This window comes from Cyrtonyx montezumae, unplaced genomic scaffold (assembly GCF_038088225.1).
Source record: "Cyrtonyx montezumae isolate F1298 unplaced genomic scaffold, pur_monq_1.0 scaffold_75, whole genome shotgun sequence".
In the NCBI taxonomy this organism is placed as follows: Eukaryota; Metazoa; Chordata; class Aves; order Galliformes; family Odontophoridae; genus Cyrtonyx; species Cyrtonyx montezumae.
In genome coordinates this window covers 215414-240701 of record NW_027072084.1, presented here as the reverse complement: position 1 = coordinate 240701, position 25288 = coordinate 215414, and the positions used below count along the sequence as shown (strand labels likewise).

The window sequence follows — 25288 nt, the reverse complement described above, 5'->3', positions numbered from 1 at the left end:
AGGATGCAGCCCCGTAGGGCTGGGGACCCAGCGGCTCTGCTCCTACATACAGCACAGCCCCCGATCCCGCTGTGCTCACAGCACAGATGGAGCCCTGTCCCCGCATTGAGCCAACAGTGAAACACACAGGGAAAGCAGCAGCAGACCACCAGCCCCACGCAGCACCCTCAGCCCCACGCAGCTCTGGCCCCATGAAGCCGGACCAACCCCACACCCCAGCACGGCGCTGACACCCAGCAGTCACTGACGTCCTCCGCTCACCCTCCGACACCACCGCAGTCACCGCAGCGCCGGGAGCTCCGGTGGGACTGATGCAGAGCGACAGAAGAGCCCCGGGCAGCCCCGGCCCCACAGAGCTGTGCTCTTCCACCACTGCCTCCGTGCGCTGCCCAAAATAACTGCGCTGTGAGCGGCACTGCGGGCACCGCGCGCTCAGCACACGGCTGTGGGATGGTGGCACGGAGCCGGGGTCACCACGTCCCGCACGTAGAGGAAAAGGGAGAACGGCACCAAAATCTCACGACTTCAGCTTTCGGTCTCAGTGTCAGCCCCGGGCAGCCCCTGAGTCTGCCCCCATGCCCACCCCAAAGCCTCAGCTCCAGGCACGTTGCAGAGGACAAATGGCCACGGGGACCCCACGGTGCCGGCACTGAGGTTTTGCCAACCCTGACACATGGCAGAGTGTTGGTGCCAAGCTCAGCCACAGCACGGAACTGGCCCCGAGCAGATGGAGGAGGTGGTGGCACCTGGTGCCCAGCGGGACAGCCGTGGGGACGTGGGCTGCTGCCATGAGCTCGTTGTCCCCACATGGCATCACGGTAACGAGATTGGCACCAGATCCCAAACGTCCCCATGGTCATCCCATGGTCACGATGCCCTCCTTGCCACCCCATAGGGATGCAGCAGTGAGGACGGATTCTTTCCCTCCATGGGCACGCAGTGGGTCAGCCCCACAGCTGGAGCCAGGAGCAGGTGAGCACTAATCCCCGGGAATGCCCCATCCTGGCCGGGCTCCAGCGCACAGATAAAGGGGAACAGACCACATTCCAACACAGGAACGCAGCGCTGATCCCACAGCCCCCGGGAGGGGATCGCAGTGCAAATGAGGGAGACAAGAGTGGGGACCCCATCTATCGTCCCCGAGGGCACATCGCCCACGGAGCACAGCAGCACCCAGCTCTGCCCGCGGTCCCCGCGGCCGTGCGTGGCAGGCGGCCAACGCCGCTCATGCAGATACGGAGCACAAAGGGCCCTTTGTGGGCACCGCAACCGCAGAGCTGTTGTGCAACGGGAGGGCAGCGCCGGGAGGGGAAGGCCAGCAGCACCGCACGTCCCGGCCCGTGGGATGGGAATGGGGACAGCGGGATCCGAGCACAGAAATCTCTCTCTTCCCGCCCGTTTTCTGGGTTCAGGCCGCGCACCAAAGGCTCTGCTCCACCTGCAGCGCCGATTGCTCAATAAGGACAAAGTCTGTGTGCTTCCGTGTGCTGGCAGCGCCCTGCACACAGCCCCGACAAACACCGGGGCTGCGCCAGGATCACCGAAACCCGAAACCGGGAGCACGTCATGGGGCCACGTCCTCCCCACGCCCAGGGACGTCACCACGCTCCCTGAGCACTCGGGTTAATCATCAACCAGGGACCGATGGCCCCGTCCCACTCCCTGCCCCGCTGCACCGGGCATGCAGCCCTAAAACCCAACGGCTGCTGGGGAAAGCTGTCCCCGGGAGGATGGCTGCCAGTGGGTCACAACCCGATGGTCCACGAGCATGGCAAACACCAACAGCCAAAATTAATGGCCAACCCCAACAGTCCACAATTGCAACCAACCCCAGTGGCCGATCTCAGCGTCCACGAAAGTGGCCGAGGCCAACAGCCAGCCCTAAAGGACAACCCTAATGGCCAACCCCAACAGTCCATGAGCACAGCCAACCCTAACGGCCAACTCAATGGCCTAGGAAAGCAGCCAACCCCATAGCCAACCCCAGTGGGCAACTCTGACAGCCCACGGGAATGGAGACACAAAGCACCACAAAACAGGAGAAGGAAATACTGCAAGGAACCACAATGGGACAAAAAGGGGGTCACAAGTGGTGGGTGAGCTATGGGATCGGGGCTGGAAGCTGCACCGCTACGGGATTGCTATCTCTGGGATCCTAGATGGAAAAGGAGCTATATGGGACAGACCTCTGAGAAATCGGGGCTGGAAGCCGTGCTCTGTATGGGATCGCTGCCTACAGGATCGGGGCTGGAAGATGTGCTGTCTGTAGGATCGCTATCTATGGGAGCTAAGCTGGAAATCACACTGTCTATGGCATTGCTGTCTAGGGGATCCTTACCTATGGGATCAGGGCTGGAAGCAGCACTTTCAATGGGATTGCTGTGTACAGGACCAGGATCTTTATCTAAGGGATTCAAGCTGGAAGCCGCACTATCTACAGAATCGTTATCTATGGGATCCTTATCTATGGGATCCAAGCTGGAAGCCGCGCTCCAAACCAGCCTGACTGGTCAGGGTGGTGGGGAGCAAACCCAGCCCAGAGCGATCCGCATGCTGCAAACAAAGGGTTGGAACAGCGGGCACAGAGCACAGGGACAGGTTATCCCGGGGACAGGTGACCCGGGCAGCCCTGCCCGTAGGGATGGGGGCACTTCGGGTTCCAGCAGCACTGAGACCCCAGCAGCACTGGGGTGGGCCGGGACCAGCAGTATCACATCCCACCCCGCACACATTTGTCATTTCTCTCCCGCTGAAGCTGAGCACCGGGCAAAGTAGGGCAGCATTAAAGATGCAGGAGGTGCCACGTTACGGCCACCCGCAGCCGGGAAGGGTCGGCCCCGGTGACGCCAGGAGGTCCTGGAGCAATGTGTTTCCCCGCTGTGAGATGGGGCTCACCCTTGGGCAGCTCCGAAATGATTATCTCAGTGCTAACAAGGTCCTGAGGGAATGGAACCACAATCCCAGAAGTGTTTGGGGTGGGAGGAGCAGGGCTGGGACATGGCTCTTATCAGCAGAGATAAGGACGGAGCCACAAAGGCCGCGTGGAATTTACAAGCAGAGCAGCCCTGAAAGGGACAGGAATGGGATCTGTAGGGCTCCGGGGCCCTACAGAGCAGTGCCTATGGGAACATGGCAGTGAGGCTCTGTGGAAGGTGGACAGCACCTCCTATAGAGGGGTGCAGGGGGACCCAGAAGGTCCATAAGGAAATTCAGATCCCCTACAGAAGGGGCAGAGCGCCCATGGGGCAGGGAGGGGCTATAGAGGACAGAGGATCCCTGAAGGATCCTATAGATGGAGGGAGAAGACCCAAAGCAGAGCAGAATCCTTACTGGAAGCACCCTATGGGATGCACTATGGGGCATGCCACACCTCAGAACAAGGATTTATGGGGATTGCTGTAGGGCAGAGCATCTCCCAGCAGAGCCAGCCTCTATGGGATTTGTAAGAGGACTGTATGGGGACCACAGGGTCAAGCAACCCTTGCGCAGAGCCAGCCCCCGTGAGACTTGCTGCAGGGCTCCAGCCCCATAAGTTCTGCCATGGGGCAGGGCACGGCCCCGGAAGAACAGCCCTGCGGCCCAGCCCTACAGGCACAGCACACCCAGGAAGGACAACACCAGCAGGCACAGCCCTATGGGCTCCGTCACAGAGCAGGACAAGCTCCAAGGGCAGCAGTCCCTATGGACCTAGCCCTATAGACTCTGCCATGGAGCAGGACTGGACCCACAGACCCCAGCCCCTATAGGCCCTGCTCCATTGGGTTCTGCCATGGGGCAGAACATGCTACATGGACTCCAGCCACACTGGTCCCTGCCTCTACACACTCCATCACAGGGCAAGACACCTTCCGAAGACATCAGCCCCTATGAACTCTGTCCCCTATGGGTTCTGCCATGGGGCAGGAGAGGCTGCACAGCCCCCGATCTCTATAGCCCCAAACCCTATATGCTCCAATCTGGTGCAGGACGCACTCTAAGGGCAGCAGCCCCTACAACCCCAGACCGTACATGCTCTGCCATGGGGCAGGACAAGACCCGCAGACCGCGATCCCTATGCCCCGACCCCTCTGGGCCCCGCCATGGGGCCAGGACCCCCATAACCCCCGCAACCCCGCACTCACCGCTCCGCACCGCCCCGCACACCTCCGCCGCCGCCCCAACCTGTTACCTCCGCCACGCACCACCCCCTGCGCTCCCATTGGACCGCTCCGCACGAGGCCCCGCCTTAGGGTGGAGCCAAGCCGTAAAAAACACGCCCCCAACCACGCCCCCTCCGCATCTGTCAGCCCTCTCTCTTTCGCCACTCCCAACATGGCGCCGCTCAGGTTCTCTCCCTCCTTCGTCCCCCCCAAGATGGCGCCGTCCCACCCCTCGCACTACGGTGGCCGCCGGCGGTCTCGCTTCCGGCGCGCGTGCGCAGCGCGGCCGCACGGTGACTAAGATGGAGGTGCACGGAGCGCGCGCGCCGCCGCCGTTCTGGGCCGGGGGTCCCTCTCCGGGGGCAGCGTACAGCCCCGGGGGGGTCGGGATCGGGGCCGGGGTGCGGCCCTACAGCGGTACCCTGTGAGCGGGGGGGGAACTGGGGTTGGGGCAGAGTCGGGGATGGGGGCGGGGCCATATGGACGGGGGCGCGGGACGGGGCAGTGGGACGCGCTGCCGTGGGGTTCGTGGGGGGCACAGATGGGCGGGGGTGGGGGCACCGCGAGGGGAGCGGGGGGGGGGGGCGGCTGCGGGCAGCCCGGGCGAGGGCTTCGAGGTGTGTGTGTGTGTGGGGGGGGGGGGTTGAGTTGAGGGGCGGCACTGACGTGTGGGTCCTCAGGAGCCCCATGGTGACGGGCACGTCGGTGCTGGGCGTCAAGTTCGAGGGCGGTGTCATCATCGCGGCGGACATGATGGGCTCCTACGGTTCCCTCGCGCGCTTCCGCAACATCTCCCGGCTGCTGAGGGTCAACGACAGCACCGTGCTGGGCGCCTCCGGAGACTACGCCGACTTCCAGTACCTGGCGCAGATCATCAACCAGATGGTGTAAGTCCTCCTGCTTTCAGCTGTAGCGCACCGCAGGACATCTCGAGTCCGAAGGGACTCCTTGGAGTCGTCCAGCTCTGTATCCTTTGCTTACCGGCCGCCTTTGGCCACTTCTGATGGTGTATGTTGGTGTTTCCAGGCAGCCCCTGGGGAGTTGGCGTGAGGGTTTCATGAGAAGGATGGATGTGGTTTAGTGGTTAGAGGTGGCTTGATGGTTGGACTTGGTGGTCTTGGAGGTCTTCTCCAACCCCGGGGATTCTATGAGTGGTGATGAGTTGGGGTTGGATTTGATGATCTTAGAGGTCCTGTTCTGTGATCCCTTGACCTGCTCACAGCATAGGTATGCTGGGTGCCAGCCTGGTGGCTCTCAGCTCCTCTGAGTTGAGCAGTGTTTCTCTCTGCTTTAGGATTGATGAGGAACTGCTGGGAGATGGCCACAGTTACAGCCCCAAAGCCATTCATTCCTGGCTCACCAGAGTCATGTACAACCGGAGGTCCAAGATCAACCCACTGTGGAACACTGTCGTCATTGGAGGGTACTACAATGGTGAGAGGTGAGGATGAGACCCCACCAGCCCAGTTCTGTTGGATGGGAACATCTTTTAGTGTTTCTCCGTGCAGAGAAGGACGTGGGGGGTCCATTGGCTAGGAGCTGTGCTCTGGGTGCCCTCCCTTTGCACAGTGGTCATACTCACAGCTCTGTCCTTCAGTTTCCTTGGGTACGTGGACATGCTTGGCGTGGCCTACGAAGCCCCCACACTCGCTACGGGGTACGGTGCGTACCTGGCCCAGGTGAGTGCACACAAGTGGGAATGTGGAGCACTCTGAAGCAGCAGCCTTGCTGCTGGGTGACAGCTGAGCTGTTGGGTTTGATGACTGTTTTTTCAGCCGTTGATGAGGGAAGCTTTGGAGAAGAAGCCCAGCCTGACTAAGGAGGAAGCCCGTGACTTGATTGAGCGCTGCATGAAGATTTTGTATTACAGAGATGCTCGGTCCTTCAACAGAGTGAGTGCTGCACGTTGGCTGCAGAACTTTGTGCTCAATCTCCCATCTCCACAGTGACACCCAGAGCTAAAATCCTGTAGCTTTGGGAGCATACCTACCATAGTGTCCACCCAGGAAAAAGAAAAACATTACTGAATGCAGAGCCACACTAAAGCAAATGAATCACAGAATCATCTAAGATCCCAAGTTGGATGGGACCCGTGATGCTGAGTTGGACTCAGTGATCACTATTGGCAGTTAATGATGAGAGCTTTGGTAGGGCCCACTTTAAATCTGAATCTGGAGGTTGGGCTTTACTGAAAACTTCTGCCATCTCTTCTCTTCAGTATGAAGTCGCCATTGCAACAGAGAAAGGAGTGGAGGTGGAGGGACCACTGACCCTGGAGGCCAACTGGGACATCGCACACCTCATCAGGTAACGGGCAGGCAGCGTGCTCCAAGCTGTTGCTCTTTTGTACCTTTTCAGTACAAAGCTGTGCTCTGATCGTGCTGGTGCACACACACACCACATCCCTACAGCGTAACATCCTGACCCTATAAATGCTCTTCTTGCAGTGGCTTCGAGTGATTTCTGCAGAACTGCTTTGTTGTGTCTGTGTTCCTGGATGACGTACATCAGAAAACTCCTTTTCAAGTTCTGATTTCTTTTGGAAATAAAATAAACCCATTAAGAGGATCCTGTGTTTGTGCTCTGTCCAGAATTGAAGGTTCTGACTCCTCCACACAGGGCTGTGCTGCAGAGCTGAGACCTTTATTCCTGGAGAAGGGCAGCAAAGATGTCGTTGTTTGTTTGCTGAATGGTTTCTGGTAGGCACTGTGCTCCACTGAAGACAATTACAGTCCTCCTCCCCTTGGCAGTGCCTTTATCAGACTCTGTCTTGGGTCAAAGTGCTCCTTCACCGCCTCCAATTAACACTGTGGGCTCATTTCTGCCAAAGGTGACAACGCGTTTTCGCCTTCTGTGCTGTAGTAAAGGTTTCCGTGTTGCCAGGTGGTGCCGAGGGCAGGACAGCAGCAACTGAAGGACTCAGCTGCGGGACCTGAGTTGGTCCTGGTCCTGGCTGATGCCTGTTCACCTCCCATGTGCCTGAATCTTAAGTGAAATACACAATTGCTTCAGCATTTGCCCTAATTAAAGAAAAATCTCTGGGACCACGAGCTGCCGTGGCAGTGGGGTGTTCCAGTAACCCACCCAGGGCAGCTTGTGCCTCTTCAATTGGGAATTTCTCAGCCCTGCAATCATTTATGAACGTTAAAGAGTGGTACTGCTACCGCTGAGCATAAGGAACTCCAATGGCAGAATTGTGCCTCGGGTGTTAATGCCACATGCACAGCTTCAGCCATGCTCCCAGCAGAGTGGGCTGCATCCCTGCAGGCAGAGGGAATCCACGCGGAGTGGAGCTCTGTGCTCTGCTCCCGTGTTTTCCGTGGGGCACTGTGATATCCCAACAGCTGCACAGCTCTCCATAATAAAAACGCGTGTTTATAAATCCATTTCCCTGGTTTTATTAAATGTTCCACGTATGTACATTTTAAAGATGAACCATTTACAGGTCTGCACATGCTGCCTCCTGCTTTCCTCAGGTCATAGGGCAGGTTCACAAAACCTCTATGGAAACAGAAAGGTGCAGGTGCTTCTGAATTCTGTATGTCAAAATGCTTCCGCTTATACCGTAATACATACAATTAAAAAACCCTCAAACATGCAAATTGTAGAAAAATTTAAGCTGGCAGTGAAAAATAAAAACAAACGTCTTCTTTTTGTGCATGTCACAGTTTGTTTCGTTCAATCGGATTTCTAATTCTAAGGAACGTAGCGTCTGATGCCACTGGTTAAAGCACGTTCATCACTACTCGTCGTCAATCAGCGCTTAATGGTCCATACGTTTAACTCCCACCTCTGCGGGAAGATCGAGGCGGCCTCGACTTCCCTCTGCCATCTGCACCCTCTCTCAGGGACTCTTTGGGGCGGTGGTGGTGGGTTCCCCCTGGAGGACCCCGACCCAACCGCGCGTCGGCACCGGGCAGCGCCGGGGCTCCAAGAACCATTGCTGGCACTGAATGGGCAAAATGCTGCTGCCTGTGTCTGGAGCACAACCCCAGCTCACAAGCACAGCAATTGCTCTTTAAAATGAAAGAAAAGAATAGGGAAAAAAAAAAGAAAAACCAAACCCAACTCTTAAGGGCCAATTGGAAAAAGTTCACACTTCAAAGCAATCGTTCATACCTAAATTTAGCACAGAAACCTAAAGCTCTGGGTCAAGTGTTAAAAAAGAAATAAAAACAACCTGTGTTAAGACATCCAAAAGGTTTATATACTGCTTCGTTAGCTACATCCGTCCTCCTTTCTTTAGAAATGGTCACATTGACAATGTATAATTCAAAACATTTCTGCACAATAAAAACAGAAAACTATGATACAGTGAGGTAAAGAAAACGCAAAAATATTCACCCACAATATATCTTCAGAAAATACCAACACAGTGATTTTTCTTTAAAAAAGCACAAAACTTATAAATGAACAGCATAAATGGCTATTTATCTGAGTGATCGCCTACAAGTTTCCTAAACCCACAAATCCACAGGGAAGTGTAATGGTCTCATCCGACATTTATTGAAAGAACAACCCTTTGCAGACCACCAGCTCAGTGCTCAGATTTCCATCAGATCCAAATCGGCGTCTTCGAAGCCGTAGAACGACTCAGTCTCGCTCTCCCCCTCGAAGAGCTGATGGAGGACCTCGGGGTCGGCGCACTCCTCGTCCTGGGGCCGATCCTCTCCCTCCGCCTCCTCCTGCGGCTGCTGCTCCTCACCCAACTTCAGCTGCTCCTCCAGCGCCGCGATCAGCTCCTCCTGCATGTCAGCGTTGCGTGTGGGTGAGTTGGCCGTGCCGTCCGGCCCTGGCAGCACGCTGGCCACCAGGAAGGACTGCTGCACGAGTTCGGGAGAGTCACTGATGACCTCCAGCACCTCCGCCAGCCAACACAAAACCAACTGGAGAAGGATGTCCGAATCGCACGTGGAGTCCGCCATCTCCTTGGCTTGCTCCTTCCACTTTTTATGCAAGAAATTTTTCACAGTTCTTTTTATACAAACATCCAGGGGTTGGATTTTGGAGCTGCAGCCAGCGGGTACGACGGCCGGGAGAGTGCTGGACGCACTCAGCAGGGACAGTACCTCCTCCGAGAGGTGCGTTCGGTGGCAGTCCAGCACCAGCATGCCCTTGCTGTTCTGGCACTCGGTGTGCTTCTGCCACACTCGCGACGCCCACGACTCCATGACGTCGTCGTCGCTGTAGCCGTTCTCCTTTGCCTCCAGCATGATGGACTCAGGCACGTTGGCGGGCTGCTGGACGCGGCCTCTGTAGAAGACCAACGTGGGGAGAACGCTCCCGTCAGCGAGGATGGTGAGGACCACGTCGCACCAGGGCTCGCCGGTCCCCACCGTCTGCAGAGCGTTCTCCTTCTTGTCGTCGCTGCTCAGCACCTCCACGTCGAGGAAGAGGGAGATCTCATCGATGGCCGCGATCATGGAGAGGGGCAGGTCCTGCGTGTGGATCTGCCGCTGCACAAACTCGATGAAGCAGCCGGCATTGTCCTCCACCTCCTTGGGGAGCGGGTGGGCCACCGCCCTCCGCGTGTGCATGCTGAGGTTGTGCCGCAGCATGAAGCGCACGGCCCACTCGTAGGAGATCTTGAAGCCGCCCTCCAGCGAGCGGCCGAGCTTGGTGGCCTTCTGGAACAGCGTCTCCTCGTTGACGGGCAGCTGCTGCTCCCGCTGGGTGAGCACCCACTCTGCCAGCTTCTCCTCGGCCTCCAAGCTCAGGTATTTGCCCTCCGACAGTGAGGCCAAGTTCTCCTCCTGGAAAGCCTGGAACCGCCGCAGCCAACGCTTGATGCGGCGCTGCGGGTTCCGGAAGTGCTCGGCCGCCTGCTCCGTGCTGCAGCACAACGCGAACAGTACCACCCGCAGCTTCTTCACCGACAGCTGCTCCTTTCTGCTCGCAGGCTCGGGCTCCTTCATGGGCTGCTCGTCTTCCTGAGCATCGATATTTAAGCACTCTTCCTCCTGGGAAAGCAGGGGCCGGGGCTGGGCTCCCAGTGCCACTTCAGGCTCCAGGTCGTCCTTAGCGGGTAACGCAGACTTAGTTTTCACAGTAGCAGCTTTACTGGGGGAATAAGCAGGGCACGTGTTCTTCATGCTTCTGTCCTGGGGCTGGATGTGCCTTGAAGGGAGAGAATACAGTGCCTTCTTAAAACCAAGGAAATAAAACCGCAGGGGGAAAACAAGCAAACAACCTCCAGACTGCAGCAAACGATAGGAGAGTTCACAAAGACTTTACCTGGAATGTGATATCCAAGTAGGCCCTGTGAGAAAAAAGACAAAGATGGCTGTGGCTTTGCAAACAAGCAACAAGTCAGGGCAAACACAGTGCTCTCGCCGAGATAAAGCTCAGGCATCCCCATCTGCTGCAGATGATCGTTCAACCCCATCCCCTCCCCCAAGAGGTCTTGCACCCACATTCAAACCAATGAGAACTGCCCAGTAGTGCAGAGCAGCACCAAAACCACACCAAAACCCGAATCTGTCAGAAATAACACCGTGAGTTAGGAAAGCTTAACTTTGGCCAGATCGCTGCAGGCAATGACCTTCAGTTTTACAAATTGTGCTAATGGCAACAAACGGTTGGAACAGCAGCTCCAGACCCCATTCAAAGCCCAACATTAGCAGCTGCTCGAGGCCTCTCCCTGTCACAGAGGTACAATGATGCCTCAGAGGAACAGAGCAGCTCGCAGAAGCCCTCCGCATTGTTCCTTCCTGGGAATATCTCCCGAGATCTAAGCTCCACAGCTGAGCTCAGGCTGACAGCCTCACTCGAGGCTTAGCTCTCATCTCCATAACAATTGTGACACATTCAGCAACTACAGAAGGTCCCCAAGCTGCATTTCACTGGAGCTGAGCAGTCAGTGAGTGCTTGGCCAAACGGCTGTGTCTGAGCTGGGCTCCAGGAACTCGTGGATTATGTCTTTTGTTAATTATTAAAACATTTCTGCTCCTTTTCCGAACTCCTACCTCGGAAAATAATGTTGCTGCACTCGTGTGATGGGTTGAAGACCAAGTGCTTGGCCATCACATCACCTTCCGACGACGCAAAGAGGCAGGAGGAGCAGCACAGCTTCACGCCACTGTACAACGAGAAGTGAGCTTCGTATCAGCGTTGGCTATTTAAAGAGGTGCATGCTTACACCGGGGAAAAAACTGCTACAGTGCCCCCTCCCTCCCTAAGGCACAGACCTCCCACTGGGAGGCAACCGTGGCTGCCTTCCTTCCACCTATGTTGCTATGCTGCAAATATTAAGCAGTGCTTCTTAAGAAGCAGATGTGAAAGTAAAGAACACAACAGATCAGGAAATGGATCCCCAGGTGATTAAAGTGAGATGACAAATCTTCCCTCACCAGGCAGTGTAGTTCTTGAACAACGCCAAGTATTTGGGACTCTTCCGGGGAACGTGGTTGCTGCATGACAAAAGGGTTAATGAAATGTCAGAACGATTACAGATATCTGAAGGGCTATAAAACCATGTGAAATATGGCATGTTTACAAAGACAGACCCAACCCTGGTTTCAATAATCCTATTTTGTCTGCCAGATTTGTTTTTGAAGGAACGAAAATCCCATGTCTGAATAAAAAAACCTGTTCAAGGGCTTATCCCAATGCCAATGCCCACTTCTGTGCTGACAGAGAATGCACACATTACACACCAGGCACTGGACTGCAATCTCGTGGTACCCCTTTTGTGGGATGCCATGACATTCAGCCAGGAGGGGTCTCGGTGCCATCACACCTACTTGATCATGTGGTTGGCGTAGGCTCGGGAGCAGCACGTGCTGTAGCGGCACAGCGAGCAGTGGACGTAGGTGGGGAAGTGGTTTGGGAAGTCGGGGATCTCGAAGCTGCACTCCAGGCAGGTCTGCCTGCCCAGGACACTCCTGAGAAGAGAGAGACGTGGCCATCAGTGGGGACAGGTTTCTGCAGTTACAACCATCGGGACACAAAGTTAAGGTCACACATCAACTTCCAACTGCTCTCATCCTGCACCCAAGCTTTTCAGGGCATCTCAGTGCCAGGCTAAATGTCTCCCACTTGCCAGGAACACATCATGATGGAGTGGTTAATAAATAAAAATAAGACACGGGCTGGGAAGAAAGCCCTCGTGGTGATGTAATCCCACTGTTTCTGTCAAATTGTCCACCTAATTATTCATCACAGAATGGCTTAGATTGGAGGGGCCCTTAGAGATGACCTGGTTCCAGCCCCCCTGCCACGGGGAGTTCTGCATTTTAGTTTCATCTTAATAGCTTTCATAACATGTTTCAGTGTTGTTTTGTGGGAAGCTAGATTCTCCTGGTATAACATTTCCTTGGCAACCGGTGAGACACCGATTATCCATCGCTGTGTCATAACGAGAGCGACTACACTGCCTTTAAAAATCTTTATAATCTGAAACTGAGCAACAAGTCTGACATTTTTTTGACGGCTCTCTTCTGGACGCTCCTCTGGACGGGCGGGTACAGGAAGATGGGCTGAGGGTCGGAGGAGAGCGGCGCGGCGTCCTGCCCAGCGCCCTGCCCCATGTCGTTCGCAGAGATCGGCACCGCCCGGGGCTGTCCTCGGGATGCTCTGATTGTCACCTGCACAGAACAGAGCCACACTCTTTCAACACAAGGGCAAAAGTGAGCTATCCCAGTTCAGACTCCTCTCAGAGTAGTCTGAGGCTCTTAAGAAAATAAAAAGGGGCTCTACAACACAACTTGTTCCACCTAGAGCGGGACACAAGGCACGAGCCTCTGTCTGCACCGAACAGAAGGCATCCAGCCAACACGGTGAGGCACCTTCACTTGTGGATGCCTTGGCTGGGCCAGCAAATGTGATGTACTGGATGCAGCTGAGGCAAACATCTCTTCTGCACACACCCATAAAGACGCTATGGATGTTTCCCAGGGAACCAGGACTGACACTGGGACTTCTTACCTTGGTTCCAGGCTTCAATCCCTCCAACTGTTTGGGCTTTCGGAACGTTTTGTGATGCTGCAGCTTGTGTTCAATTTTATCCTTGGCAAACAGGAATTGGAGTCTGCACTTGTTGCAATGATAAACACTCTTCTTCTAAAGCAAATGCAAATGAAATACATTCCATGTCAGAGAAAGAGGAGCCATAACACAGCAGGTTGGTTTGGTTCTTAAAAAAGAGAAGAAAAGCAACACTATTCCATCCTATTACAAAAACTAAGCCCCACTTTTTTAGAACCTGAGAGGGCTGCTGGTACAGCATTCCCCTCCCACTGACCCCATCTATTTCAGTACTTGGGGGAAATATTCCTTCCAAGCTTGACTTGCTTTTGTCTCTTCCAGAAACCAATGAAGGGCTTTGGGGCAAATAAATGCAGGCACTCGGTAAGCAGGATACACTTCTATATTCTGCAAGCACACACCAGCTATACCCACATCAAATATGTTGTCAATACTGCCAGCACACACAGGGAAACAACGCTCAGCTACCAGACTGATTTGCATTTGTGTGTGTACAACGTTATTTATTTATTACCTGCAGGAAAAGTGTTAAAGCCCCAGTGAACACAGAGCTGTTGGTTACCCAGCACACTCAGCACACACAGCCAAGCAAAAACGTGTTCCTTTCTGCTACGTAACATCAATCTGTGCTGCTCCTAAAGGAGCAGTGCCTCTTTGCTGCACAACGCCTATGAATGACACAGCGTGCAAATTGTGTTTGTTACAGAGTGAATGCAGCTTTCACCAAAACCCCTCTTTCAACCAAGTTTTCTTCTTCTTTCTTCCTTCTCTCTTCTCTTCCATTCAATCCCCCAACCCAACGTCTCCCCACACGCTCACTATGAATCTCTGCAGACACTGAAGCACTGCCACCAAGGACAGACACAGTACCTGGTGCCTCATGAAGTGCTGCTGGAAGGCATTGCCATTCTTGAAGACCTTCAGGCAGTAGGGACAGAGCAGGTGCCGCGTGTCCTCGTGGATCATCCGGAAGTGGCTGTCCACTTCTGAGTACAGCGACGAGCGGTACTGACACACCTACAGGGGTGGGCAGAAACAGTGGGGAAGTCATGTCAGAATCCAGCTCACCTCCACCACTGTGATCTGGAGATCCCAATGGCGCCGTGCAGACCTCCCCAGACCATGAGCAGTGCAGTTTTGGAACCAGGCCCCAAAGAACTTGCTAGCTCATTCATGGAGATGTTATGTTCAGAATCAGTGAGAGCACAAATCTCACGACAAGAGAGGGACAAGAAAAGGTGTCACACAGCAGCATAACCTCATCTTCTCAAGAGTGACACCTCCTCTTTATAGCACAGTGGCTTTTAGTACCTGGCAAACGTAGGGCATCTCCCCAGGCTTGTGCGTGTCCTTCATGTGCTGCAGGAACATTGGTTCACTCTCAAATGCCCATTCACAAATCTTGCACTTTGCTGCAAAAGAAAAAAAAAAAGAAAAGAAAAAAGAAAAAGCAGCTAGCAGCTGGAGGACAAGGACAACAAGTTAAAATATACATCACCAAGGTACACCAAGCTCCTTTGAACAACAGTTCCTTAAAAAAATCATTACTACTCTAACTCTTTTTATTGAGGTACTAATTTTAACAGGTTGGCAATTAACATAAGACAAAAACTTTCCCAAACCCAGAACTACAGCAGCAAAACCAGCTTACTTGTTGACTCATAGGGACTGTGGACATTCTCTAAGTGGCACTGGAGCTGAAACGGAGTGGAGAACTGCCTGTAGCAGTGCTGGCAGATGGTGTGCACGTCCACCTCTCCGTTCTGCTGGTCCAGCTCCACGTGGTGCTTCATGTGGTTCATAAACCTTATGGTGATGAACAGAAAGGGTGTGAGCAGATATCCGCACGTTTTGCACCTGTAATCCTGACAGCACTGGGAACGCTACCCCAGGAGGTTTTTAACCCATTTTATCATTATTAAGGGCCCAAAAGATTGATTGATAAAAAGAAAGTAACTTTGACCCAAATAGGCTGAAGTGGTTCCTTCTCACTCTTCCCAACACAAGCATGCACAATCCCTGCCCAGCAATGCCCCATGCTGTACCTCTAGAAGCACAGGGGAGATGTTGTAGTAAAGTGCTTTGGAGCCCTTCTGACTCCAGCCACTATTCTTCTCTTCCATTCTTCTCCTCCAGCATTCTATTCTTCTATTCTATTCTATTTTTCCCTGACCCATGTGTGTGATGACAGACAAACTGCCTCACTTTTCTCATACATACACATTGGGATACCTGAGAGAATGCCACTCCCACCTTATTTTCACTCCTGCAGATCTGAGGCACCCGAACACCACAGCCTTTCTGTGGCACGCTGCATCCCTTACCGTATGTTGTTCTTTAGCCTCTTGGTGCAGTGCGGACACCGGAAGGAAGTTGGAACCTTGGGGAAGTTCAGCAGCTGGCTCACTTTGCCACCATCTCTGCCGTAGTAGAAGTCATCCACCAACATGATGAGCTTACTTTGGGACGAGTCAACCATGCCTTCGCTTGGCTCTGGAGCTTTAGCAGGTGGGGAAAGTGCAGGGATAGGAGTAGAAGAGGGCGGGGAAGCAACAGCTGTAGTTTTTTCTGGAGATGGAGGCTTTGCAGATTGAATATTTGGTTCAGCATCAAGAGATTTTCTCTTCTTGAGGAATTCAACCATTTCAGGGCAGCAGTACTGAAAGACAAGGGAAAAAAAAAAAAGAAGCTACACATTCAGAAGTATCCAGGAAGAACTACTGACGCTATGAAGGGCAAACACACACAGGATGACCAGGACTAAAAGGAGGCAGGTGCACTCCAGGAAACTCTGAAGGAAAAAATTAATGCAAATTCAACATTCTGATCTCTGTTTACTATCAGTAGGACTGGACAACAATCCTGGCACCAGCAGGACATACAACTGAGGTCCCGCCATCCTGAGGGATGCTGTGGAGGATCTACAATGGCCATTTTCTTGCCTTTCACACAAGCCCCTGATCCAGGGAGAACAGTTCATCCCCGAGTGGTTACTTACACACATATGTCCTCTTAAAGCTTCGGTGACTCGGAACTGAGCATCACACCGTGGGCAGACCTTCCTGCCACCATCTTGCAAATCAAAGGTGGGAATTGGAGATGAACTGACTGTAACAGGAGGCAGAAAAACACCACAACACAAAAAAGAGGGAGAAGTGTTAGACATCTCAGGTCCAGTTTAACTTTCTGGCATGCTGAATTAATTTTATCTCCAGAGCTGTACTCTGAACTACTAATGTGATAAAGAGACATGAAAAAAAGCAGAAGGACACAAACTCCCAACAATCTGTACACTGAAACACGCCCTCATATCTTTAATATCCCAGCACTACACTACTTAAAAATAAATAGCCCAACTAATCTCTCCTCCTTCGGTCATTTCATTGGTTTCCTATCCTACAGTTTAAAACCCCTTTCCTCTCCATCACCTTCACAAAGAAACAGTACAGATGACAAAAAATGTGCATTAAAACAACTACAGGACTCTGAGATTCCTTAAGGAGGTGATGCAATAAAAGCCAGCATGTGACTCTCTTCCCTCCTTGAGCAGAGTACTATGGGTGTGCACGCTCTTAAGATGCACATCAATGATTTGGAACACAAAATAATGTATGCAAGAAATATCCACAAGGTACAATCACTGGTTAAAAAATAATGTATGGATGACAAAGATGCAGGAATTAATGGGAAGGCTTTTCAAGTGCCCATGCAAACAATGAGATCTCAGCAGTTACAGGGCAGTATGTCAGCACACCTTTTGACGACGACGACGACGACTCCGACACGCTGGATCTCTGGGAGCCATGCACAGGGCTGCTGTTGGACACCACCATCGGTCCGGGGCTCTGCCCCAACGAAGGAACAGTGTTCAGGGTGTTCACCAGCTTGGCAACCTCATTGCTGTTCTCACCAGTCACTCCAGGTCTCTTGACGGTCACAAAGCTCGCGATGCTCACTGCCAATGGGAGGATAACAGAGGAGCACCAGTAAGAATCAGTAAGAGCTGATGCACTGGGTGAAGCCTGCCCCCACTCCCATGCCTCATGTCTCACTCTTCTACCTCTCATCTTCACCAGAGACAACCAAAGCCATCACCTCTGCCCAGCAAAATGAGGGGACAAGTCTGGGCAAGTAAATTCCCTTCCAGACTGTGCTCTAAGACTAAGCCATTCCCTACAGTGGACTAAACAAGATACTGATGGTCACAAAAACCACTTGTATTTCTTTTCTAAATGTAGCTGTATGTGACTAAGGCCACTTAAAGCTAAAAATAACCTGATGACTTTCTGTGTGTAGAAATATATAGTTTTTTAAGTTGTCTGTCACTATTTTTGAGCAATTGTATCACTCACAAACTCAGTCAACATTAAAAAGAACAAGCAGAAATTAAGCACGGGGCTTTTTATCTGCTCATTATCTCTCAAAATCACAAGTGATTAACAAATAGTATTCTTCACTTTTGGGGACTTCTAACTGATGGCCTCAGAACATCCCACAAAACACGAAATCTAACTGGTTCTCAAACCAAACTGGGCACGACGGCACGATGCTCGCCGTCTTCCAGGCTGCTGAAGAGATGAAGCATGAGTCAGAGCACAGAGCAAAAATAGAAGCCAGCACTTCTGACTCAACTTCTGCGTTTCAGCTCTAAGCCGTATGTTTCAAAAGCAAATTACAGACAGCGTTACACACTCGAGTCCCCTTGCTTCTCCATGGTAAGTCTTACCTAATTTGGGGTTAGTAGCTTGACTGGACTGCCCTGGCTGCTGCACAGTTAACTGTCCCAGTGCTGTTGGCTGCGTTGCAGTAGGAGTTGTGGAGGTGCTGGGAGTGGACTTACTTTGCTGTTGTGACTGGGACTGTGGCACTGTGCTCCTGATGGTGAGCGTGGCCGGAATGACCGTAGTGAAAGTGTTGGTGGTGGGTCGGACCGGCATGGTCGTACCTGGTCTCACCTGGGCCACCTGGGAGAACACCTGAGGAACGCCAACTGCTGGTTTGACAAACTGGGTACCTGGGGCTTGGAAGGCAAATGAATAAAGAAGGGAGATCAAATAAATCAATTATGTTGCTTGCCCAGGGCACAATCTATTTTCTAACACTGCCAATCTCCAAAAATTCCCACTCATTTCAGAACAACTTTTACAATTTCAGCACCTTAATTTTCTTTCCCAAACGGCCTGAAATTGAACACAAATCACAGAAGCATAGAATCATTACAGCTGGAAAATCCTCCAAGATCAAGTCCATCCCCAACTCATCCCCACATGTCACATCTCTCACAACTCTACAACATCATCTCAATGACTCTATTGGTGCAAATCAGGGTGCGACAAGAGGCTGTGCAGGCTCAGTCCTGGGAGCTTGAAAGGGGGCTCATCACTAAGCACAGCTGCCCTGTTACAAAGCAGGTGGCCAGGGACCTTAACTTTATGATGCTGATGGTGCATGACAGGAGCTGGCAGCAGAAATCAGCATTAATTAAAAGCCATCCTCGGGCTGAGGATCAGTTTTTAGGCAGTAGGGAAAATCTACTATGCTTTGGGGACATTCTGAAAGGAAGAGGGGTGGTTATGGGGGGATTATGGAATGAAGTTAATCAAGAAGCCTTTTCTGGGGGGTTGGATGCAATTCTGTGTGACTCTGTGTGTGACTTTGGCAGAACTGGAGTCACTAATACATTTTGTCTACTGCAGAACTGGAAAATCTCCTTCTCTAGAGCTTCAAGATTTGTGTTTCAGCTGCATATTTCTAACATTCATTATTTGCCCTTGGTACTCTGTAAAGAAAGACTACAGAAGCATGGCTTGCACTTGTTTCAGTGCTTACCTGGGACGAGGGTGATGGGTCTGACTGTTTGACCTTGCTGTACATTCAGGACGATTCCCACTTGATTCATCGTGTTTTGCACAGGCCGCACGTTCCGCACGGGAAATCCCTGCATTCAAACAGTAATCACTGACATACCAAAAACACACCAAGCACATTCAATTTGAGGTTTCTACCCTACAAAAACAACCAAACAAAAATAATCACAACCACAAACAAAACAAGCACACAAAAAACCCCACCAATTCAAAGAGCACCCCCCAGCACTATCATTTATGGGATTAACTGAATTGAAGCTGTGCTATTTGCAGGCAGCACCCCACCCAACAGTGAGGCCACTTTCCCACTGCTTTATAGCCTCCACTCTCAACCTCTCCTTTCCTAAGCACCTACTGAAGTCTTCTCCCAGCTCTTAAACAATTTGACTAACTGTTTTTGCAGCAGTATTTTTGTCCCTCGTTGGCTGAAATCTGTAGGGATGGGTACATGAGACCTTCCTTCCCAGCCTACACGCAGGAGTGGGGCTGTGAGGGCACCCACCTGGGTGGTGATGAAGATGGGTTGGCTGGTCACCGGAGAGTTTGTGACGTGGTTGGCGTTCTGCATGATCTGCACAGGTCTCAACACTGGCTGGGTCACCATGGTGCCCAGACCCGAGGTTGGGTTCTGGGTGAGGATCAGGGGCTGTCCTCCTTGCTGAACAAGAGGGTTGCCAGCTGGAACAAAAACAGAGATAGAGCAAAAGTTGTATCTGACAATGAAAAAACTGCTGCAGAATTGGAATGACTTTTTCAGATCACGCTTTAAAAGTAAACTTGTGAAAGTATGCAACCCTTCTATCTACTGCTTGGAAACTCCCATTTGAGAAGGGTTTTCTGAGCTGCCTAAGAACGAGGTGATCAAAACCCGCTGCTCCAAGCAACCTTGGAGATTGATTACCCTGGCTCCTGCATGCCCTTTGAACACAACCACAGCAGCTAAAGAAAATATTTTTTTTTAGTCTCATTAACTATTAAGCACAAATTCACCTGCTGGCAGATACTGTGAAAATCTATGCTCAGTTACTCACTCCAGCCCCTGGTGCAATGCTGTGCCAATCGCAGGCACCTCAGTGCCAATTAACCAGAAGCAGAAGGACACACGAGTTCTGAACCACCTGAAGCCATCTCCAACATCCTCTGACTTGAGGAGGACTATGGCACTGAATTCTCATGAAGCACCACACACGTGCATCATGAAGAATGACATATGCTAGTGAAAGATGAGGCAAAAAGGCCCACAGCCACCAAAACACCTGTCCACAGAGCCACAGAACCACACAATCCTACAGCAATCCTCCAGAATACCTCGAGTTGGAAGGGACCCCTAAGGAGCACTATGTCCAACTCCTGGCTCCACGTAGCACCACCCAAAAATCAGAGCTCACACACAGCAAGAGATCTGCACAGAAAAAAGCGCAACGCATTTTCTACATATCACGTGGGAGGGGAAATAATAATTAAAAAAAGAAATAAAAAATTCAGGCCATGATCATTTTGAATAACCTAGAAAATGAGCACAATACTCCATGGGGCTTCAGCTCCTTCCTCTGCACCACTCTACCTCTTGGCATAAAGCTCTTCCATGTATTCATGTTTACCCAACTCAAACCATAGTGAAGAACGTCGAAGGAATTCCTACGGAGGAATAATAACATGTTCAGGTTTTAAAAGTGTATGATTTATTAAAGAACATTACTACTATCATTCATGTCTTGAGGGCAAAGGGCTTCCAAACTGGAACAGGGAGAAGCGTTAAGGGAAAGCACACAGGAATCTTTCCATCGTGGATTTCATAGAGCACAGCTGGGTTGGGAAGGACCTTAGGATCACAGAACCATGGGATCACAGCACAGCTGGGCTGGAAGGACCCTAAAGATTACAGAACAGTGTGGTTGGGTTGGAAAGTTCCTCACACACCCCCAGCCCCACTCCTGTTGTGGGCTGGCTGCCCCCCACCTGCTCAGGCCCCCCAGGACCCCATCCACTGCTTTGGGCACATCTAGGGATGGGGCACCCGCACTGCTCTGGGCAGCCTGTGCCAAAGGATTTGTAGCATCACTCAACACTTATGAGACTGACAGAACATCCAGATTGTTTCAGAGACACAAAATGGTCCAACATTACTGAAATTACTGATGTTAAGGGAAAATGTTTCCTATGCAAATGTGGAAATCCAGGAAAAGACCTGCTGTGTGCCAAAACATTCTGACCCACAGCCAAAACAGCTTCTTCTAAAGGAAGATGCTCTGCACTGACAGTCTGGATGCTGCCTGACTAGCACTCCTCAGCGTATGGGATCCAAATGTTGTCATGAAGATTACACCCTGCAGAAGCAGCCTATCCTGGACCACTTGCTTCTTAAGGATGAGATGCACTGAGCACAAACCCGGTGCTGACTGAGCTCCAGGGCTCAGGTGAAAGGGACGATGTGATTCTGGCATTCACTGTTTTTGTACAGAAAAGTCTCAGAGGAGGGATGGGGAGGAGGGAATTGAAACCAGGGACAAACAGTGGGTTGGAGATCTTTGTAATCCCTCCACAACACTCCTGAAAATGATCTAGGAAGACTTACACTCATTTAATGAAAAATGGCTTTGGGTTTCAGTCAATTTAAAGCAGAGAGTGGTTGACAAAGCTCTTCTGATCAAGTCAGTCTGGTGACTTGGATCCCTTTCTCTGAGTGTGGACCTGACACGTTGCTCTCTCCAGAAATGCTGTCCTTTATCAGGCAGCACAACAGCAGAAGTATTTACAAACACTCCAATTCCCTCACAGAATTCTTTTTACTGTGGCCAGGAAGCACACAGCTGTATGCCAAACTTTCTGCACACTTTCATTAGTGAGAATGACAGATCTCCTGGAGGAGAGCATCCAAGAGCATCAGTGCTTCTCTCAGACTGCTTCCAAGGAGATCCATGAGGCTTCCACAGGTCCTGGAACACCTACAGCTCACCCAGATATGCATAGATTCACTACTCCATCTCAGGATAACGAGGAGATGACGGCAGAAATCAGTTGAGGAAGAACAAGTTACATTCTCCTACCCAGGTATGAGACTGCAACAGTAGCACCCACCAGGCCAAGGCTCCTACTGGGAACACAGTGAGGATGCAGACTGTAATTAAACCAGAGGAAGGTTCATTGTTTCCCATCTAACCTGACTTAACTGCACACTGCACTGCGTTTGCTGCACAGTCCATGGAAGTGCAGTGTTTCCTTCTGTCATTTCTGTATCTGTTTTCAGGATCAAAAGCACTTTGTGATTCCTGCAAAAGGAATTGCAGGAATGTAAGCTGTATTTTTATCTGACAGTGGAATTATTAAAAAGGAGTCATGCTGTCAGGGGGACATGCAGCAGGGCTCCCATCTCATTTCCTTGTCAACAACAGTGCTCTTCTGGATACTGGGACACTGTAACAATAGAGAGACATACCCCAGCTAGCTGTGCACATACACAGAGCATAAAGAATGGGTTTGAGTGGGATAAGGTACAGCTAGCAGCACATGGTGGAAATTAAGAAAAGAAAAAATTAGGCCGAGCGTCACTTCAAATATATTTAGCTTTCACTATTTTTTTCCATTTATGTCCCAGTAATTTGAGACATTTTAAAACTAATCTGCAGGGAAAAAAATCTGATGATGATAGAAAAAGATCAGCTAAAAGATAATTCTGCCTTCAGTTAGGAAATCCAATTTCTTGACTCTGGGACAGGGGGTCATTTCCATCCTACCCACTGCACATTTCTGCTCTGATTGCCCAAAGAAGAGCTGGGCTTCAGGCTGGCTCACAGTGATTTACATCCTGAGGGGGAAAAACAAAACAAAGCCCAACAAAACCTTACACTGAGAGAATAGGTAGATTTAATGGGCCTTTTTCAGCCCTTGCTTTTAAGTCTTCTTAATTAACATAAAACAAAATGCAAGATGACAGCCATGAGCATAGAAAAAACAGACTGCAGAAAGCTGGGACTCAGACACAGCTCATTTTGTGAGCACTCCACACTGCCACAAGTGACACGGGGACATGACCCTTGGTTACTGGGCCAGCACGGGTTGCAGAGGTGACAGATGTCCCCATGGCACTTCGCCACCCCAAATACTCAGTGGCAGAAAGCCAACAAGGAAGCCCTGCAGGCCAGGAGACAGCAGCAGCTCAGTGAACACAAGGCTCTGGAAAGAAAAGGCCATACTGCAGGCTGAGGAGTTGTGTTTGCACTGGTCCTGGAAAGACCTAGAAGATCACCAAGTCCAACCATCAGCCCATCACCACCACACGCACTCACAGGACCTCTCTGCTGCACTGATGCCAGCAAAAAGAGGATTCATTCCACAGAAAGCTGAAGTGCTCCTGAGAGATACAACCAAACGTGTTTGCCTGTTTTACCTTGCAGAATCTCAGTGCCTATCACCAAATGAAGGACAAAGTGCTGTGTGTTCCTGCGCGTTCTCACAGCAGCAGCATGTTCCTTCTGCCCAATCTGCAGCAGATAAGAACAACACAAACCCAATCCACATCACCAACCTCACCTTGAAACAAACGGCTCCATGATGCAGAATGCTTTGTCTCACCACCACCAGAGCTGACCCAGCTCTCCAGCACTGAGTTCTGTGTGTTTGGAAAGCAACACTGCATCGGGGCTGCGAAGGTCACTGCCCTCCCTCCTGTCCTCTGACACTGACCAGTACACACCTCTGAGGTTTTCAGACACTTCCAGTCGCACCCCTGCCCAAGTTTTTAATTAAAGGATTGAAGAACACAGGTATTAATTCTCCAACTATTTTTGACTGCAATCCAGAATAAAATTATCAATAAGACACAAATAGCCTACGATTCCACTCCTCCAGCACAGATTAGAGTGATAAATTACAGCACGGTTGGGTTGGAAGGGACCTTAAAGATCTCAGAGCTGTGGAATGACAGGCACTATCAGACACGGTGAGCAGCAAAGGACTGAGGAAGGAAGATGGGACCACCATCACTTGCTTTCTCTTCCCACCTTCCCTCACCACAGTTTCAGGGTGGATGCTGGAGCTACAAATTAGTTCCCTAAGCCAGGAGCTTATCGTGACTCTTACTTTTGAAACAAAAAATAAAGGAAAAAAGAAAAAATCTCAAGATTTCTGTGATTCTGCCTAATCCTTCTGGATCTGAGATGTGCAGGAATCCAATCAGGATGGGTCTTTATCACAAATTCCAACAGTTTTGTAGGATCCAGGAGACATCTGAGTAGATTCTGTGGATAGCTGATCCTATCAGTAAGATCCTTGAACTTATTAGAGTACTCAGATACTTTACTGATAAACAAAATATCTGCTAATAATGTATTTCAGTAGCCAGGCACATTGTTCCTATTTTTTTAAACCAATAATCTAACGAGCACACTGATATCACCAAGCCTTTATTAACTGTAATTGATTTAAGCATCTGTCTCCATTTACTTCTGTTAGCAAAGCTATGAAATATTAATCACCGACGCATTACGTGGTGGCACCTGATGCATCTGCAGTGCCACACACTTGGAAGACATTTCCAAGAGAGCTCCTATGCACCATTTGAAACCGATGCGCTTCTCATTACTTGTGTCTGATCAAATTTTACTAAAAATGATGTGGTGACTTTTAAGTGAGTCTGACAAGCAGATTTACACAGCTCCTTAATCCCAAAGGAACTTGAAGACACTTTCAATCTCAGCACTACGTTATGCACAGATTGCTTAAGCTGCCTCTGAACTGAAGCTACAGCATCCTATCAGAACGAGAAGAAATGGAACGATTCACCTTGGAATTTGGTCAGCACACCAGTCAGAACACATTACTTGTGCAAAACACATCTCAGTGCAGCACAGTGACCGTGAGCAGTCACAATCTTTAATTCTTATCTTGCCTTTCTCTTTGCAAACATCCTCCCACCTCACCAGCTCCAAATACTCTTTGTCAAAGCAAGCCCCTCGTAGACCTTTCCCTGTATGAAGACCGAAAGAAGGCAAGCAGCAGTCAGCAAACCCTCCTTAACCTCACCTCCAGCTATTAACTACAATTAGCAGCTTTAATTTGTATAAAATAGCCCAACTCACGGTGTTGGTACCAACAGCAATCCGACAGCACTGCTCTCACACCTTTACAGAGAGCTCCTCTACAAACAGAGTTATTATCTTCTGGAAAACAAAGCCTCCAACCCACCAATTATTGCTCTGTACCAGTGTACACTTCTCACAGCCTGACACAGCCAGTGGATGACAACGTTTGCTGACCTGCACATTAAATACAAACTGAACATCAAAGCCACGCACGTTT

At 50.9% G+C, this 25288-nt stretch overlaps 2 protein-coding genes across 6 annotated transcripts in view; one reads left to right on the top strand and one right to left on the bottom strand.

The window, feature by feature from the left end:
• The first annotated feature begins 4419 nt into the window (after positions 1-4419).
• PSMB4 (proteasome 20S subunit beta 4) lies at positions 4420-6707 on the top strand. The gene is made up of 7 exons (XM_065751581.1): positions 4420-4563; positions 4820-5026; positions 5434-5580; positions 5737-5818; positions 5915-6031; positions 6358-6446; positions 6587-6707. Exons 1-7 carry the CDS (start codon positions 4442-4444, stop codon positions 6597-6599), a joined length of 777 nt encoding a protein of 258 aa, XP_065607653.1. The 5' UTR covers positions 4420-4441; the 3' UTR covers positions 6600-6707.
• An 806-nt stretch (positions 6708-7513) lies between these two features.
• Positions 7514-25288, bottom strand: part of POGZ (pogo transposable element derived with ZNF domain) — a 32745-nt gene continuing 14970 nt past the window's right edge. The window contains exons 1-17 of one of the 5 annotated variants that reach the window (XM_065751571.1): positions 23517-23664; positions 19494-19669; positions 18954-19062; positions 17851-18144; positions 16879-17079; positions 16123-16232; positions 15449-15783; positions 14776-14930; positions 14436-14536; positions 13995-14141; positions 13065-13199; positions 12558-12724; positions 11882-12022; positions 11489-11548; positions 11105-11217; positions 10374-10398; positions 7514-10256 (exon numbers count right to left, since the gene is read on the bottom strand). In XM_065751571.1, coding sequence (XP_065607643.1) covers positions 8684-10256; positions 10374-10398; positions 11105-11217; positions 11489-11548; positions 11882-12022; positions 12558-12724; positions 13065-13199; positions 13995-14141; positions 14436-14536; positions 14776-14930; positions 15449-15783; positions 16123-16232; positions 16879-17079; positions 17851-18144; positions 18954-19062; positions 19494-19595 — 3768 coding nt within the window. In that variant the 5' untranslated portion in view covers positions 19596-19669; positions 23517-23664 and the 3' untranslated portion in view covers positions 7514-8683. Of the gene's footprint in view, positions 10257-10373; positions 10399-11104; positions 11218-11488; positions 11549-11881; positions 12023-12557; positions 12725-13064; positions 13200-13994; positions 14142-14435; positions 14537-14775; positions 14931-15448; positions 15784-16122; positions 16233-16878; positions 17080-17850; positions 18145-18953; positions 19063-19493; positions 19670-23516; positions 23665-25288 lie in introns of those variants that run through there. The other 4 variants (XM_065751568.1, XM_065751569.1, XM_065751570.1 and 1 more) reach the window with 4 other exon arrangements.

Bases quoted from the DNA above. Each gene is read 5' to 3' on its own strand.
- PSMB4 (XM_065751581.1), top strand. From the start codon at position 4,442: ATGGAGGTGCACGGAGCGCGCGCGCCGCCGCCGTTCTGGGCCGGGGGT. The intron at 5,581-5,736 runs GTGAGGATGAGA...TCTGTCCTTCAG, and splicing joins GGGTACTACAATGGTGAGAG to TTTCCTTGGGTACGTGGACA. The intron at 6,032-6,357 runs GTGAGTGCTGCA...TCTTCTCTTCAG, and splicing joins ATGCTCGGTCCTTCAACAGA to TATGAAGTCGCCATTGCAAC.